General features: G+C 42.0%; 1 protein-coding gene and 1 long non-coding RNA gene across 5 annotated transcripts in view; one reads left to right on the forward strand and one right to left on the reverse strand.

The window, feature by feature from the left end:
• LOC311520683 overlaps positions 1 to 17,831 on the forward strand; it is a 450,923-nt gene that overhangs the window by 358,025 nt on the left and 75,067 nt on the right. The gene's annotated exons all lie outside the window — the stretch shown is intronic.
• The window catches only part of NPR3 (natriuretic peptide receptor 3), a 54,530-nt gene that overhangs the window by 1,138 nt on the left and 35,561 nt on the right, over positions 1 to 17,831 (reverse strand). For 3 of the 4 annotated variants that reach the window (XM_084628337.1, XM_084628335.1, XM_084628338.1), the window contains 4 exons: positions 13,965 to 14,100; positions 9,325 to 9,419; positions 4,934 to 5,069; positions 3,045 to 3,132 (listed from right to left, as the gene is read on the reverse strand). In XM_084628337.1, coding sequence (XP_084484463.1) covers positions 3,045 to 3,132; positions 4,934 to 5,069; positions 9,325 to 9,419; positions 13,965 to 14,100 — 455 coding nt within the window. The remainder of the gene's footprint in view (positions 1 to 3,044; positions 3,133 to 4,933; positions 5,070 to 9,324; positions 9,420 to 13,964; positions 14,101 to 17,831) is intronic. The other variant, XM_084628336.1, reaches the window with a different exon arrangement.

A 17,831-nucleotide genomic window follows, 5' to 3' on the forward strand; every position in this document is an offset into this window, starting at 1 on the left:
AAGGAGAGGAACAGAGTAAGAAATCCTCCCTCAATAACAAGATAATAGGACTTCTCTTTCAAAGAATGCCTATAGGGGACAACTGGGTTTCTGTTGAGAAATGAGAAGTGACAGAATGTGAAACCCTGGTAAAAGATTAAAGTCATTTGCCTTGAAGCATTTTGCCCTAGCCCAAGAATTCTGTGTAAAAGTTAACAGGCATTCTCAAAGCACGCAGACGCAAACATTTTCTTCTTTGACAATTTGTGAACTAAACCATTAGGACATTTTTGTATAGTGGCATGGGAACAATACCAGATTACTCTTTTTGCATTGATCGGAGCCAAATTACTTTCTTATACCAGTCGTGGGGGCCACTTTCTGTGGGATCTGCACAATGGATCTGGCTCTTTATGCAGTCAAAACTCTTACTGAAGCCATATACTATCTAATTAACCCCTCACAACATCTACATGAGATAGATTAGTGTGTTTATGATGTCACTGGAAGTACTATCTGTGTAATTAACACTGGATCCAGCCCTAAGGATCTTAAGGAAAACTGGAAAAGAGATTTAAATGATATCTAAGAGGTATACTAAATTGCTTGTGCATCAGCCATGGTTTTCCATATATGCCCACCTTAAGCCCCTTATCAAGAGTTTCTTTATATTATTCATACATCAAAGTAAGGCACTAAACCCACTTCCTCCCATAAACCTCCAAAATGAAATTTTAGAAACTGAGTCTAATATTTTTAACATTACACCTATGAACCCACTGGGTTTCAGGGCTGATTATTCAAAAGGGCCTCAAACCAGCCCCTGTTGCACATGCAGTTTTTGCACAATATTGCTTTTGCACACAAATGACATAATGTTCACATACAAAGGAAATTTGCATTCAATTTTCATGAACAAGTGGGATTTAAGTCCAGGATTTCCAAAGTTAGGCTTCTGAAGATGCAGATAGGCACCTAACCTGCTAACACCCTTTTGAAAATGCTAACAAGTGCCTAACTCCCATTGAAATCAATGAGAGTTAGGCACCTCGCTGCTTTTGAAAATCCCAATAGGCATCTATCTGAATCTTTAGTTACCTAAATTCCTTTAAAAAACAGACTCTTACTATATAGATATTCTATTATTTCTTTGTGTATGGAAGTTGTTGAGGCACAAAACCAGCCCATTTTTGGAAATACAGCCTTTCAATTCCTTTCAAGACAATATATCAGAAGAACTATGGTTCAGATTTTTCAACAAAGTGCAGTTGTACCCTCAAAGATATGCAAGAAACTGTATGCCTAATTGTGGTAATTACACATGCAGATGACCAAACAGTTGTATAACTATATTTGCATGCACATTAGTGTAACTGCTGCATAACTATGGATGTGTACACAAATAATTTTTGTGAACACAATCCCATATGCACTTTTCTTAAAATCTAGCTCTATATGTCCAGTGAATATATGCCAGGTGTGATATCTAATTCTTGCCACTCATTCTAATGGATGAATTAAGGCCCTGATCCTCCTCCTCCCCCTAGCGTCAATGGGTGCAGAATCAGTCCCCAAATGTCAAAGTCAGAAGCACTTAGGGGCAAGTCCTCTGCTGGTGCATACTGTCAGTTTACACCACCTCCGGATCTGCCCCCTGGTGTGTGTAAAGTTTAAAAAAAAAAAACACCACCTTTACTTTCAAATTGGGAGGGTTGTAAAAGATGCAAGGATCTGGCTGCGACAATGCCCAAAGTACATTACAAAGGCACATTTGTACCATTTTTTTTTGTCTTTTTTCAAAACATAAATGGGGTCTTTAATCAATCCTGTCATTTGATAAATGGATGCTTTGTTTGAGACCCACAAGATGTACTGAACATGCACTGACGCAGGCAACAGTAAGTTTTCCTTGTGGACGTATATCATAGAATCATAGACATGTAGGACTGAAAGGGACCTGCAGAGATCTAGTCCCGTCCCCTGCACTCAAGGAAGGACAAAGTATTATAGACCATCCCTGACAGGTGTTTGTCTAACCTGCTCTTAAAAATCTCCAATAACAGAGATTCCACAATCTCCTTTGGCAATTTATTCCAGTGCTTAACTACCCTGACAGTTAAGAAGTTTTTCCTAATGTCCAACCTAAATCGCTCTTGTTGCAATTTAAGCCCATTGCTACTTGTCCTATCTTCAGAGGCTAAAGAGAACAATTTTTCACCCTCCTCCTTGTAACAAATTTTTATGTTCTTGAAAACTGTTATCCTGTCCCCCTCAGTCTTTTCTTCTCCAGACTAAACAAACCCAATTTTTTCAATCTTCCCTCATAGGTCACGTTTTCTAGACCTTTAACCATTTTTGTTGATCTTTTCTGGACTTTCTCCAATTTGTCCACATCTTTCCTGAAATGTTGCTCCCAGAGCTGGACACAATACTCCAGATGAGGCCTAAACATTGCAGAGTAGAGTGGAAGAATTACTTCTTGTGTCTTGCTTACAATACTCCTGCTAATACATCCCAGAATGATGTTTGCCTTTTTTGCAATAGTGTTACACTGTTGACTCATATTTAGCTTGTGATCCACTGTGACCCCCAGATTCCTTTACGCAGTACTCCTTCCTAGGCAGTCATTTCCAATTTTGTATGTGTGCAACTGATTGTTCCTTCCTACGTGGAGTACTTTGCATTTGTCCTTATTGAATTTCATCCTATTTACTCTATTTTAATCTCATCCTCCAAAACACTTGCAACCCCTCCCAGCTTGGTATCATCTGCAAACTTTATAAGTGTACTCTCTATGCCACTACTAACACAAGGAAAATTACCCACAAGCATAAGGGATTGAAGGATCAGGGCCTAACACAATAAAGCTGATTTAAGCATACAAAACAGCTATTGAGACAGTAAAAGTGAATGAACTGGCTTCAGTGGAAGTTTTGCCCCAGAGAAGTAGGCCCTTATTTTAGCACCTGTCTGTCTCCTCTCCTCATGCCAGAGAAAGGCTTGCAAGGTGTGGAGAGGTTTGGGCTCTGTAGGTAGCTAAGGGACTTTTAGTAACTGGGACTAACCTGAAAAAGTAGAAAGCCATTAGTAATCCTGCTCCAAGTAAGGCGCCCACTACGATCCCTGTAACTGCTGACTCTCCTAGGCCACCTGCTTGAAAAAGCAAACAGAAATAAATGATCAGCATTGCTACCCAGAACTGTTCATGTTCACATTCTGGAAAATATGTATTAAAGAAATGACCAATGCAAAAAAATAACTAGAGCTGTTCAAAACCCAGTTCAGAAGGGGCTTGCGGGGAACACCTCTCATTTGGTTCAAACTTATGTGACTTTATTTTCCTCACTGCTTTACTGTGAGTGTTGGGGGTCAACCTTCCCACCACCACCAAATCAAAGGAACACCCAGTCACAGTTGTTATAAAGGTGTGATATAGAGAAATGCTGGTAAGAGATGGGCGTGTATGGTCTACCCCACACGACAGGGGCTAGGATTACAATAGATCACATGTCAGGGGGCAGGGTCTAATGACTGCAGCAGCTACTATGACAGAAACGACCGAGTTTCACCTGGGTTAGCATCAAAATCGTACACCAGCCCAGATTAACTCAAGGATGGGCTCGTCTTCGCTCAGTAGCCTCATAGGCCTCAACAAACCTTTTGATGACCCTGGGCTGAGTTTCAAGTTAAATTCATGTGATGTTAGTTCTGTGCTGAAAGTTTTGCACATGAAGTTACAGTCAACGAATGACTATGTGAACACAATCATAAATCAACAGTCAGCTGAACGGTGAAAACATAGCACTTTGCCACAGAGTTGAGTAGGGGGCAGAGCAGAGATGTAATGACCCAGAGGGAGCTCAGGGAAGAAAGCCCCTCTAAGGAGCAAAAAAAGAACATTCTAGCTGCATCAGTCTTTAGCATGGCATAGCCTGCTTCTCTTGCCATACCTGGCCCACTCCATGGGCTGGTACTGAGGGAGGGGGAAGCGAAGGACCTGCCTCCTCTTCACTCTTCCTTGACCCTTTGAAGGGCGTTGCTGCTCCCCACCCCTGGGACTCATGGAGATAATAAAGGGTCTCAAATGCACTGTCTCCCTCTGCGCTAGTCGGGGACAGACCGGGCCAGAATGAATGTATACAGTAAAGTATGGAGTACAGCTAGTGTTTTAAATCTGAATGGAAAAGAGGGAAATAATACTGTCAAGCTGGGGGTATCTCCTGGCTCCAGAGCTAGCAATACATTTCCTGCAAAACCCTCCTTATAAAAGGGGAGCTAAGACCATCCTTTTGAGGGAAATGTCCACAGCAGAGGGAAACTTGCCACAGAAATATTGCAAGTATCTTTTTCCAGTCACCGTTCCTCATTATCCCCTCTGTGAGGCATGGTCTGTGAACACAGGGAACTGGAAAGAGATGGGGCTGCTCAGGTTCAGAATCCCTGGAGGGCACCATCCCTAACCCTGTGGAGAGTTAATGCTGTTCTGATCAGCATATGTCAAAGGGGTATGATTACGCCTTGTCTCGGGGGACAAGCTTGTATATTCCAGCTACTCACTATGTTTGCTCCCTTCTGGCCTGCGGAGAGCTACCCGTTTATTTTCCTGGAAGGGGACTTCCATGGGCTTAGGGCCAACCCGGAGGTCTCTGTAGCATAATGGCCATGCACCAGCTTAATGATGGGAGTCTGACAAGAAGTTGCATATCTGCTTGAGCTTTTTGTTCCCAGTAGCAGCATGCAATGTCTGGGAATAAAGATATGTCCCGGCCATGAAAAACAGAACTGTTTCAATACAGCACAGCTGTCAAGGTCCTGTTGGCATTTTCAGGCCCAGCAACCTTGACAGTGTTCCATTAAGGAACGTGAGTGTAAACAAGGGGATGCTGTATTACAGCATGGGCTGCTTCCTCTCTCTCTTACAGCTTGGAAGGAAACATTAAGTCACTAAACTTACATGATTTACAAGGCGTATTGTTCGTGTGCTCTAAAACTCTGTTTTCATCTATTCTCAGTTTGCCAGGACCCCAAGGATACTTCACGTTTGATCGAATTTCAAAACGCCCTTGCTTTCCATAGTAGTCCCCAATCACCTGTGTAAAAACAAGAAATGACCACACTTTTCTAATGAATTTAGTCCCAGAGAAAAGAAACAAACTGGAGAGCTGCATGTGCTTGGAGCCTTCTGGCACGTCCTGAATAGCCACAGGACTTGAATGAGTTGTCCTGTCAGAATCCCATTGATGAGATCATTAATTAGCAGCATTTACGGCAATGGACAAAATTCCATATCCTGCTCCACTTTAGTCACTGAAATCAATTTTACCAGCTTTCTGCCCCAAACAATAAATGGCCAGGGTTCAGAGAAAATTTGGAGCCAGCTTGTTTAAAACTTTGTGATGGTTCTTGAAATGGTTCCTGTGACGTACCAAGGCTTTTGTGACCCACTGCTGGAGGCTCCACAATCCTACTACACCTCGCCCCAGGAAAGGAGCAGCAAAAGTGGGCCCTCCAGACCTGCCTAGAGCAGCTGCAGAGATGCAGCCAATCAGAGCCCAGAAGGCTTAGATAAAAAGGAGCTGAGGGCTTTAGCAGGTCAGTTCCTAGGACCAAGGAATGAGGAATGGTGCTCCTCTCTGGACAAAGGAGCTTGAGGGACAACCAGAGTTTGGTTCTAACTACAATAGTTTAAGCAGGGAGAGATAGGAACTGAGAACTTTAACCCTAAGATAAGGGGGTGAAGATAAAGGGGCGAGGTGAGAAGAGATCTAGGGAAACAGCAACAATGAACTGAAGTGAGCAGTATGTGGCTGCTGTGTGTGTGGCTGCTGCTCAGCTGGAAAACGGAGTAGTAGGCAGGCCCAGGCTCCCCTACCAGCCACTGGCAAAGTGATGTAAACCTGAGAAGGGGACAAGGCTTGTTTGGGAACCTCAGCCAAGGGCTGAATTTAAAGGACCCAGAGCCAGGACTGAACTCCCTAGTAAGGACTCTTGCTACCCCAGAAGGGGTTCATTTTGACTGTGACCAGGCTGGAGGACTGAGCCACTGGAGGGCTAACAAGTAAGGTCAACAACCTAGAAAGGGTGCCAGGAATCAGAAAGACCTGCAGTATCTCATGCAGCAGCAGGTGCTGCAGAGGTGTTACGGACCTAAACAAAAACCCTTTAATCTGATCTCCCACAAACTTTCTTGCATGGAGACCATCTCTACCAAGTTCATGGACCTCAGTAAACCTGGACCAAGGGTTTTGGGGTTATAAAGAAACTTAAAAGCAGGAGAGCTTTGACTGATTTTGGGTTTCATTCTGTAATGTTCTAAGAGGTCTACATGCATTTCCGTTTTCTGTTCAGGATTTTGGGTTCAGAGGTGAGAGTTGCAAAATCGAGATTAGGATTCTGAACTCTGAACTTCCTTAAAATTCAAGGCTGTATGTAATCAAGGTTGTGAGTTGGTTCCTTCCTTAATTTTATATGCCTGAGAGGACGATTCATGTTGCATCCAAATAAAACATATAGGATATAGTTTACTACTGCATTACTCCAGATTTACACCACCAGTGTAATGCTAATGGAACAACAGAGCTACAACAGTATACAGGTGGAGTAATACAGTAGAGAATCTGGCCCAAATTATCTCTATAACTAGCAGAGTAAAAGAGGCTGCTTTCTATCTACTTGATGAAATTCACAAAGGAGAATATTTTAGCCTCCCATTTCTGGGTGCAGTTTACACTCACAAAATAAAATGCAAGAACAAATGAGTATCTGCATCTGTTCATGATTTGTGCCTCCAGTCAAGTACTGCAGTTAGAGGGACAAATACCAGATATGTGAACAGTAGGGGCAAAAATACAGGAACAAATCCTGCCTGCAAAAGGAGATGGGCTGCCCACCCTTCTGAAAATATTCCCTAAAACGTATAAACATTAATGAAGAAAAAGAAATGGAGGGCCAAATTCTGCCTTCAGGTAACATGCACAGCTGCCAGGGAAGTTAATGTGAGTGGTGCATTTGCATCAGAATGTGTAATTATCTGAACACAGACATGAATTTTCAGTTAATTCTGGGCCTAAAGTAAACTTTCCTTATCTGAGCCATTGAGGCATGCTGATGGGTGAAATTCATCATTGTACATAGGTCCTGCCCAAGCCAGATGTGCCACTTAAATCCTATTTTGAGGGCTTATATAGGAGAATTTCATGTTAAAGGAGTCTGCATTTCTCTCTCATTAGTGCAACTGTAGTTCAAATCTTTATAGGAAACACTTTTATTCATATTCCAACTAAAAATTGGAGAGGGTGCAGAAAAGAGTCACAAACGTTATTCAAGGGCTGGAGAAAACGCCTTACAGTGAGAGACCTGAAGAGCTCAGTTTTTTTAGTAATCAAAAACAAGCTTGAGAGGCAACTTGGTTACAATGTATAGTTCCCAGTATTTCCCCGCCCCCCATTAAGGTACTTAAAGGCTCTTTAACTGAGCAGAGAAAGGCATAACAAGAATGAATGCTTGGAACCTGAAGCTAGACAAATTCACATTAGAAATAGGGCACAAATTTTTAACAGTGTGGCTGATTAACCACTGGGACAAACTACTAAGGAAAGTGATGACTTCTCTATCTCTTGATGTCTTTCTTGAAGATCCGTTTTAGTCAAACACCAATTACTGGGGTCAATATAGGCGTAACTGGCTGTGATATACAGGAGGTCAAACTAGATGATCTAATGGTTCCTTCTGATCTTAGAGTCTATGTATGAAGCTGTGAGCAGGGTTCTGGCCAATGCATGCACTCATCTGGCTCAATTCCATTGAGGAACTAAAGTTTTCATGACCAGATGGAAGGAACCAATGAAATAAATAAAAAAAAACAATGGCATCAAAGAAAGAGGCCAGGTTATAAATCAGAGCAGGGACAGCGGAAAAACCTGAGCAGAACAGACACAATTAACAACTAATAGATTACAAAAATGAAAGGAAGAAATTAACATGAGACATACTTTTGAAGAGAAAAAGAAATGCAACATCAAAGGGGGAAAAGAGAGCTTCAATTGGAAATGAAAGGCAAGCAGAAGTGAAGCAAGGGAGAATGAAATGACTAAAAAAAAATTAATACAAATAGGGGCTGATCACACTCAATCTTTCCCCCATAATCAGTCCTACTGACTTCCAGTAGCTATGACTACTCATGTAAGTATGTGCAGGTTGGGTTCATAGTTTTCAGTCATTTGTATCTATAGAAATGTATTAGTGACCCAGCCAGGCCCTGTAAATCATTACTTACGTGACTAGACCTTACTCACTGGGACTGTTCAAATGAGGTCACTGGAACTCCCTGAGTTACTACGAGCTTGTCTGCACTGCACTGTTAGCTCGAGGTATAACTTGAATGTTATAAATATGTTATAAATAAATGTTAAATGTTAAAAATATCTAGCTTGTATTAAGTGGTGCTTTAAACTCTAGCTAGTAGGACTCTGTGGTGAATCAGCCACAGACAGTGGTTTAGCGCTGACCTCATCTAGTTTTCCTCATGGTAAAACTAAAGTGCCTTATCTTCACTGTGTCTTTACCTTGGGATAGCTCATGTGTTTTAGCTTCCTGAGGTAAAAACATATCTTTTCTTACCAGTGAAGATGGGAACTTAGTCATTTTACTCTGCAACTTCTCTTTTTCAAACTATATCTCAGGACCAGCTAAGATATAGAGCAAGGGTGGCCACATCACAGCTTGCAAACCGCATGCAGCTCTTTTTCAGTTAGTGTGGCTCGTGGAGTAATCCCCCCACCCCCATTCTCTGCCTACCAGAATGGGAGTAGGAAGTTTGGGGCCTCTGCCCTACGGTGGGGTGGTGGGGCTTGGGGCTTCTGCCCAGCAGGGAGGGGGTGCCTGCTGGGGCTTGGGGCTTCAACCCCTAGACCCAGCAGGTGCTTCCCTCCACCTTGCAGGACTGAAGCCTCTAGACCCAGCAGGTGCTCCCCCCAGCCCCACAGGGCAGAAGCCCCTAGTCCTAGCAGGCACACCCAGCTCTCAAACTTCTGAAGATTATCGTATGTAGCGCAGAACGTCAGTAAGTTTGGCCACCCCTGATATAGAGCCTAGTCCTGTAAACTCTTACACCCAAGTAATCCTTTGAGTGAGAATGGATTTGTAGAACTGAGTTTTATGATTTAAGATTACTTTTACAAGCAGGATTTGCATTTAGGGTTTGTAGGATTATGTTATGACATTTTAATACACATAGTTAAAAAATTAGCTGTCTATTGAGTAAGCAGACAATATGATGGTACATTATACTGACACTAGCTGGGACATCTCATCAGTAGGCATTTGCAATTATGTTTATTTTCTTACCTCCTGTGTGCCTGCTTCTGGGTTGGTCATTGCAATCACTGAGAAATCCCCATATCGGTCTCCATTGGCATCGATGGATACCTGCCCTGCAATGCCTAGAGAATGGCATGTAAGGAATTAGAAAATTAATTAGCTAAAATGTTGGACTCTTCCAAGGAAAACAAAACTATGAGTGGACAGATTTTTACCGACTGATACTTGACAGGAAATCTCATCAGTCTCACAGCACTTTTATTGGCATTCCAGAAGAAATTGTAATTTCATCTCAGCGTCTGCATTCCAAAATGCTTAACATTTCTCCTTTTGAAATATAAAATATGTGAGCCTGTTTGGGGAATATGTGCAAAAAATGTAATCCAGAAACTTAGAGCACTGGAATAAAAATAAAAATGCATTTCATGCAAATTAATTTACATAGGGCCTTGTCCTGAAATAGATAACAAAGCCCAAGTAAAAACACACATGCTTATGTGAAGCTGAGAACTAATGAAACAGAGACCAAGGCCAGAGTCAGCAGCTCCGACATGTGGTACATGTGTGGAGCTGGTTTATTGCTGTTCTCACTGGATATGATGTGGGGGGATAATGGATATAGCTGCTTTACTGTGGGCTGAATCCTGCCCTCAGATTCCATCATCTTCGCTGGGGCTGAAAAATTTGATCCTGAAAGGGCAGGTTTACTCTGACAGGCTCCAGTTCAGTAAAGTACTTAATGCATATACCTCAGTCTCACTGTCAAGCTTAAAAGTATGTTTAAGTGCTTTGCAGAATCGGGGCCATATTTCCTTTCTTCTCTATGTTACACGTAGAGCTCAAGGGCATTATTAAACATTCACTGAAGTCAATGAGACCCTTCCCATAGAATTCAATGGCACTGAATTATGCACCCCCCACCCAAGAATATACTGTGTGGGTTTGACAAACCCACAGCTCATATAGACTTAAATAACAGTTTTGGGTAATCAGCCCTTCTTAAGGTCAAGGCTCTATACAAATTCTCTACATGAAATTGGGTTCAATTCCTATTTATTTCAATATTTCTAGTTACAACTTTGAGAAAGACTCATACAACACTCGTCATCAGTTTCTCAAGTCTTCACCATGGCACCTGCCCTCAGTGACTAATCTCCAGTGAAATGTAGGGTCAGTTCATTCATTGGTGTAAACTGATGGAGCTCTACTGAAGACCATGGTTCTATTCCAGTTTACATCCCTGGGGCTCTGGCTCAGCAGGCATACAGTAACAGCCACACACATTTCTGTCAAAGACACTGTAGAACTTTGCGAATACACACTCATGACTGGGAAACTCTGTGCCAAATCCTGAAATTCTTAATGAGTTTTTAATTCAGGTTTAACTCCAGGAACAACTCCACTAAAGTCACTGGGCCTGATTCTTCTCTGACCCCAGTGTTACAGCAATTTGCCTTCACTGATTTCAGTGGAGTTACTCCTGAGTTATAGCGGTATAAGCAAGAGCAGATCAGGCCCACTCGGACTTTTCCCTGACTGAGCAAAAAAGTGAGCAAGGGTGTCATGATTTGACCTTGGTGAATGACTGAATTTAGCAACTTTGGTAGATTTAGGCCCTTATTGAGTAGTTCCACTGAAATCAGGGGACCTTCTTGTGGAGTAAGGTGCCATGAATAAAGCTGGCAGAATCAGGCTGACAGTCAACAAACCCAATAATAAAACAGGATAATGCAACACATAGTGCACTGTGATCGTTTATTTTGTCAGCTTTCCTGTAGTTTAATGATTATGGATAATACGTCCCAGTATACTAGTACATGTAATGTGGCAGAGTTTGTGAAAACAATGGAATCATAAGAACACAAGACCTCTCTCCAGTGCCAACTTTTTGCCGAGGGGTGGGCAGAGAACAGGTCAAGAACAAAGCAAAGAGCACAGTTAGCAAGGTTCTAGTGTAGCTCTTCTTCAGTCTGGGGATGAAGACCATGGGCCTGATTCTCTACTGCACTGTGCAAAGTGAATGCACATCAGAATGGTGGACCTTTACACCCATGCCACAGAGACGATTACGCAAATTACAGGGGAGTGGAGAATCAGGTCCCAAGGTGCAATTACAAACCAGGAGAGAGACTTCCGCTACCCAGTACCAGAACGTACATTTTTCTCAACAAACCTAATCTTCCCAAATGCTCAACGAGCTAAAATGCTTCACCTTTGCTCTTTTCCTATTAAAATGGAATGACCTCAGGAAAGATTAATGCGAGTTTAATCTTAGGCCTACTGAGTATTAACCAAACTGTTTACAACCAAATGACTGCCTGTAGATGTAATGGTACAGTAGCCAAACAATCACAAATTTGTGTTACTATCCTGGACTGAAGGATTAAGGAGTGAGCACAACCAAATGGCAACAGCAACACTCAGAGGCCACTACCAACTTGTCTGGCACGGCAAGGCTGGCTCCCAGAGCTGAAAGGAAGTGTTTACTGGAACAGAAAGCTTACTGACTCAGGAAGCCAAGACCATCTGGCCTGAAGTCATTAATAGAGCTAGTCAAAACTTGGAAAATCTGAAATTTTCTTTCATCCTGAATTGTAATTAAAAGTTGAAAATGGCCTGCAGAACAAAATTTTTTGAAATTTTGATCTGGAAATATGGAAGTGCTTTGTTTTGACTTGATAAGACTATCAAAACATTAATATAATTTATTTTTTTTTAAATCAGCATTTCTAATGGAAAACTGTTTCATTGGAGAATTTTTGACCAGTTCTAGTCTATATCCCTCTCCTGAAGCATACCATTGACTGGCTCTCCCCTGCCCCAACCTATGCAGAGGGGAGGATGTGCACAAATGTTTCTTTAGCAGCTATTAATAGCCAATTGGATTCCTGACTGGACACCTGTCTGATGTGGACCAGAATGTACCGTGGAGAAAAGGTGCCCAGGCTATTAGAAATCTAAATGGCAACAACTATGTTTTCAATGATCTGTGTGCAAAATTTCAGGTGCAATATAAGGCCCCATCCTGCAATGGACTCTGCTCCCGCATAGAGCCCCACTGACCATGGTAGGGCTCCCCACAAGGACAGGAGCCTGCTTGCACGGTTCTCCTTGTAGGATTGGCTCCTAAGAGGCCAACATCAGGCCCATAATGAATAAATATTTGTCCAGCGAAGTACTGGGATGGTGAGGTGGGGGGGAGGGGGGGGAGTCTTCACCTTTCAGTCTTATGCTCCTGACAGCTCAGCCTGAATTTTCAAAATAGCTATGATAAGAGAGAGGTTGCTCAGCAACAAAGAACTGCTTTTTACCAGTGAGGAAAGAGAACCTTCTTTTCTCTTGGCTGATTTTATGAGTAAAGCAGCTCAGGACGCTATTGTTCACCCTGGCAGTCCCATTGGTTGGAGCACATATCTGTATACGAAGCTTGCAAGGACGCACCATAGCTTGGCATGTTCTTGGAGGATTCTAGCATAAAATTATGGGACATAAGATGGACATTTTGGGCTGGATTCTGTGTTCAGAGAGGCTGCTGTAAAAGGAATCTCATGACAGAGGGGAATCCCCTGGGTGTAGAGTGCTGTGAGGTGCCATGATTTGGAGGGGATGGAGCAGGTTATACAGCGCTGTACCCGATCCTCACCTAGTGCAGTGGTGCCTGTGGGACTGCTTCAGCTGCATAATTCAGAGTAGTCACCAGGCTGCTTTAAATTACACTGGGGATCATATTGGCCTTTGGTCAACCCAGGATCAGGGGAACAGAAAGGTGGCTTGGAGTCACCTGCCCCTGCACTTCTCCTCAGCTCTGCCCGGTGTATACTCATTGCAGCTGAGCATCTGGCCCATTATGTCTTTCATAGCTGTTATATTTCTGAGTTAATTGTTGGTTTCTTATGTAAGGGAAATATTTTCTTTCTCAAGTACTTCCACTGGAAATCTTGGTAATCTAACACTGAAAGATTAATGTAAGAAATGATATGTGGGTCTGGTGATATCACACTGCTCGGTTTCTTTACTGAGGCCCATACTCTGCAAAAACTTAAGCACATGCATAACTACATCAACGGGAGGGACTACTCACATGTTTAAAGTTACGCATCTGCTGAAGTCTCTGTAGACTCAGGGCGTAAGGGATTAGGCCCAGAAAGCCACAGTCCTCTTTGGTTACTGTATCTGAGATAACAAACAAAGCTCTTAAAAGGAAGGGAAGAAAAACCTTCCAATGCTCAAAACAGCATCGACGACAAAGGAAAAATTGGCACCGGTGAGCTTTTATCGAATCCAGCTTGTTAAGATAAAAACGCTAAATGGAAAAAATGAAGCAAGCTCAAGAGCTAGTAGATGCATATGAAGTAAGACAAGCTGCTATAATCTTTTCAAAAACAAAGGAGCCTGAGAAAGTTATTGGCATTTCTTTACAACCCTAATGAGGGTCATTAAATTATTAGGAGTTCCTTTGGGCAGAATAATACCTAAAGGGATGTTATGAAAAATGTTCCAAGTGGTGAATTATTTGATCTTTAAAAATGCAGTGTGTATATTTGAAGAGCATATAGTCTGGCTATTTTTTAACCTCTTGTGTCCTGGTCCCTAAGCGAAACACACAGTAATAGCCTGAGTTGTAATGATACTGATACAATCCAGTATTCCAACTAGCAGACACCTACCTTCATATGTCCTGTTCCGTGTCTGATGTACAATTTTATCCCCATCCTTCTTGCTAAAGCCATATTTTAGGACTTCACGCAAAGCCAGAGCATAGAGAAGAATGGCATCATGGAATCCTTCCACAAACATGTTAACCTAAGAACAAGACGACAACATTCATCTTTAAGCCATCTATGAAAAAATATTTATCTTTACAAAGGCTCAAACCCTGGATCAGGGAGACCAGGCTTGGCCCAAATTGATTAATATTAGGGAACTTCTACAGAATAATCGAAAGAACCCATTTTCTGGTTCTGAATCTTTGTTTCAAATTAAAACAGAGAATTTTGCAACTTGTAATATTTAATGGAAAACCACTAACTGGTTTTTTTGGTGTGTTTTTTTTACTCTCAGCAAATCTGGCATTCAAATGGTGCTTCATTATCAGATCTAAACAATGTTACAGAGGGGAAATTCACTGTACCACAGTTCATGTGCCAATCTGCGTATAAACTGTGCAGCTGATCCTTTGAGATGCTGAGTATCTTCTATAAGGTGCTGAGCATCCTCATTCTCATTAGCCTGAGGGCCCTCATCATCTTGCAGGACCGTTCTCTTACATCATCTTCTGTATTCAGGCCAGATTCTGCAGCCCTTGGCTGGGTAGCATTTACACCCTAGTTCATAGGCTTACTAGACTAGCAGAGCTGGATCAATAGTTTAATGCAGACATGCGCCTGTTCCAAAACCCCAGGAGAGCACATCTGGTTAATTGTCTGTTTTACACAGCACACTTCATTGGACATGAAAATATCCTCTCCCCATTATGTTTATGGAGAGAGGAAGTTTTTCTGACTTTGCTGACAGATTTGTTTGTTTAATGATTACTCCCCTCCATTTCTGCTGATTCTGGATCTTGCTCAACAGACCATCTCTCCGCTAGTAAATGAACAACAGAGCAAGCTGTTTACCCTGTACTATGTAACGTTCTCTGGAGTTGCCAGAAAACTAGTTTCCCATCTTTTACATCTGTTTCAGTAAATGGCATGAGCTAAATGAAATGTCATTTTCCAGTACAAATACAAAAAGTAAATACTGTATTGTAAACCAGCACTGCCCTTCAATGAAAGCAAATGTGATTTCACATTAGAGCTACACTTAGACTGATCTCCCACTGATCTCCACAACACTTATGAACAGAGCAGTGCAAAAAACTGGTAGGTTTGGTTCACAGTAGGGTGGCAAATTTAAAATAAGTCTTTTTAGGTGCTAGATCTGAAATCTTATTTTTTTCTCAAGTTCTGGGTTCAAACTGAAAATTCAAACTCAGTTGATGCCAGCTAAGTTTGCCTGATGTGAGATCAAAACCTAGACATGAGAGTGGGTGGCAAAGTTCAGTGCTGGATCCAAACTTCCTCAAAATTCAGGGAGGTTGGAGCTGGGGATTTTGGTTCAGCGCCTGGTAGGGAGAGGGACCACACATGAACTCACATTTGGGTTCATTTTCCCCCAAAATCTGGGGTGTTCAGTTCTGAGGTTTTGGCTCAGGTCTATTTCAAGTTGAAACAACGTGAAACACCCAGTTTTCATATTGATTCTAAAGCATGAATTCCTACCTGGCATCTGTGGAGAAGGAAGGGGTTTGCTGAAAACCTTCCCCCCCAAAACTGGAAAACGTTCACCCAAGATTGACCTTCAACTAAAATTTCTGCCAAACCCACTGAACCTGAAATGATTTGGGCCTGATCCTGGCTCCCACTGAAGTCAATGAAAGTGTTGCCATTGACTTCAATAAGATCAGGCTCCAAAATATCAACTAAACCCAAATCTCAATCAATTTTCCTTGCTTTCCTGGAAGTGATATGCAATACATGGAAGTTACTTTATGCACCTGATTAAGAAGTGATAAAAAAGACCAGACTGTGGGGGTATCGTTGGAACAATTTTTATAGTGGGGGTGCTGCAAGCCACTGAACAATACTCTAAACCCTGTATATGATGGAAAACACTTCAAGCCAGAGGGTGTGGGAGCACCCCTAGTTCCAGCACCCCTGAGAGTGTGTCTGTATACTGGTTGCAGATGAAAAGATGGGAGTTGCCTTACCAAGTGGGGAGTCAGTGCTAACAAGGCCATTTCAATTAAGATGGAAGTGGCCTATTCTCAACAGTTAACAAAAAGGGGTGAATATTACCAGAGGGAAAATTACCTTTGTAGTGCTAACGAGGCCAGTGCAATCAAGGTGGACATCGCCCATTCCCAACAGTTGACAAGAAGGTGTGAGAATCAGCAGAGGGAAAATTACTTTTTGTAGTGACCCATCCACTCCCAGTCTTTATTCAGGCCTAATTTGATGGTGTCCAGTTTGCAAACTAATTCCAGTTCTGCAGTATACTGTACACATACTGTATACTGTATATATACCACCAGCTGATGTAGTGAATTACATTAGGAGCCTGGATTCAAATATGGATCCCATTGTAAGGCAATACGGCTTAAGCTGTACATGTGTTCCTCTCCTGTAAGCAATTGCTCACATCTCAAAACCACAACACATCCTGGCTTGGTGTACAATAATTCACAGTGAATTATCTTTTCAGCCACAAGGAGGGTGGTCCCATTCACTCACAGTTTAGTTATATTGGGAAAGTGCCTGCCTGGGCTGCAACTAGCCAATGAGCAAGCAAAGATTTCACTCTTCTTGACATTTCTGGTGCGCCCCTGCCCGCCTTCCCCAAATATACTACTGTTTAGAAACAATATTTAGTTTACCATTAATTTCATTGCTTTTGAACAGCTCAAAATCCGGATAAATAAAGTTCTGTTCAGCCTCTCGTAGTTGTAGCTGGACATATACAATGCCAAAAGATAACAACATGTAGCCAGTTAAGTAAATAGCTGTTACATAGATAATAAAGAATTACATAGTCGATTGGCTGTGTTAAGATAATCAAGCTCCTTGTTATGTAGCTACACAGAAGACATTCTTTCGTCCTCAAGCCAGCTATCTGCAATAAGCATAGTTCATTCATCCTGACTCTGAAGCTCATAGAATCAAAGTTAAAATTTCTCTGACATCTTAACTGGGGCTGCGGATGTTTCTAATTCTCACCTATGCTTCATTTAAAAAGATCCGCCAAACGTTTAGAAAAAGGAGCCAGTGCCACCGAAGCAGCAAACAATTCATGTGAATGAACCTCAGAAAAATGAAATGCAAAGGTTAAAAGGAAGCCACAGCCTAAAGATCAGGAAGACAAAATTATTTCTACCTTGAGAGACAGTAGACTCTCTCCAGCACCTGTTTGCATGGAACTGGAGGATCTGTGTGTGGAAAAGCTCACGCTATGACAGTCCTCCCTTATATGGATATTGGAGGGCATAGTTTTTCATGTCGTCTTTTTTTAAACAAACAAACAAAAGAGAGAGTTGGGCAACTCAATAAATCCTGGCCCCACTGAAGTCAATAGAAGTTTTGCCATTGACTTCAATGATGCCAGGATTTCTCAACTGGATTTTGGACCATGGTTTCTAGTTTCATTAGGCTCCTGCCCTAACTTCTTATACACCAGCTGTTTGATGGTGCCTATCTTTTCTTAGTGCTCTCCTCATTTCTATTCTACCAGCTGGTTTTAGCATGAGACCTGTCTTATTCTACAACATGCTATTTTACTGTGGCAGATTTTGATGCAAGTGTTCTCTTGTATGTGACATGAACACAACTGGCTTTTCATTCCCAGTGCCCACTAAGAACACTTATAGGGTACCTTTTCATCACACTGGGCTTAATCCAAACAGCCAGAGTTCCTGAAAGCAGTCAGTCTTAAGGGACTGACGATTAATAGTTTTAGTAATGTCTGCTTTAGGCCTGTCAAACCTAACACTGGAAATT

This window comes from Lepidochelys olivacea (genome assembly GCF_965140295.1).
Source record: "Lepidochelys olivacea isolate rLepOli2 genome assembly, chromosome: 5".
NCBI classification, from domain to species: Eukaryota; Metazoa; Chordata; order Testudines; family Cheloniidae; genus Lepidochelys; species Lepidochelys olivacea.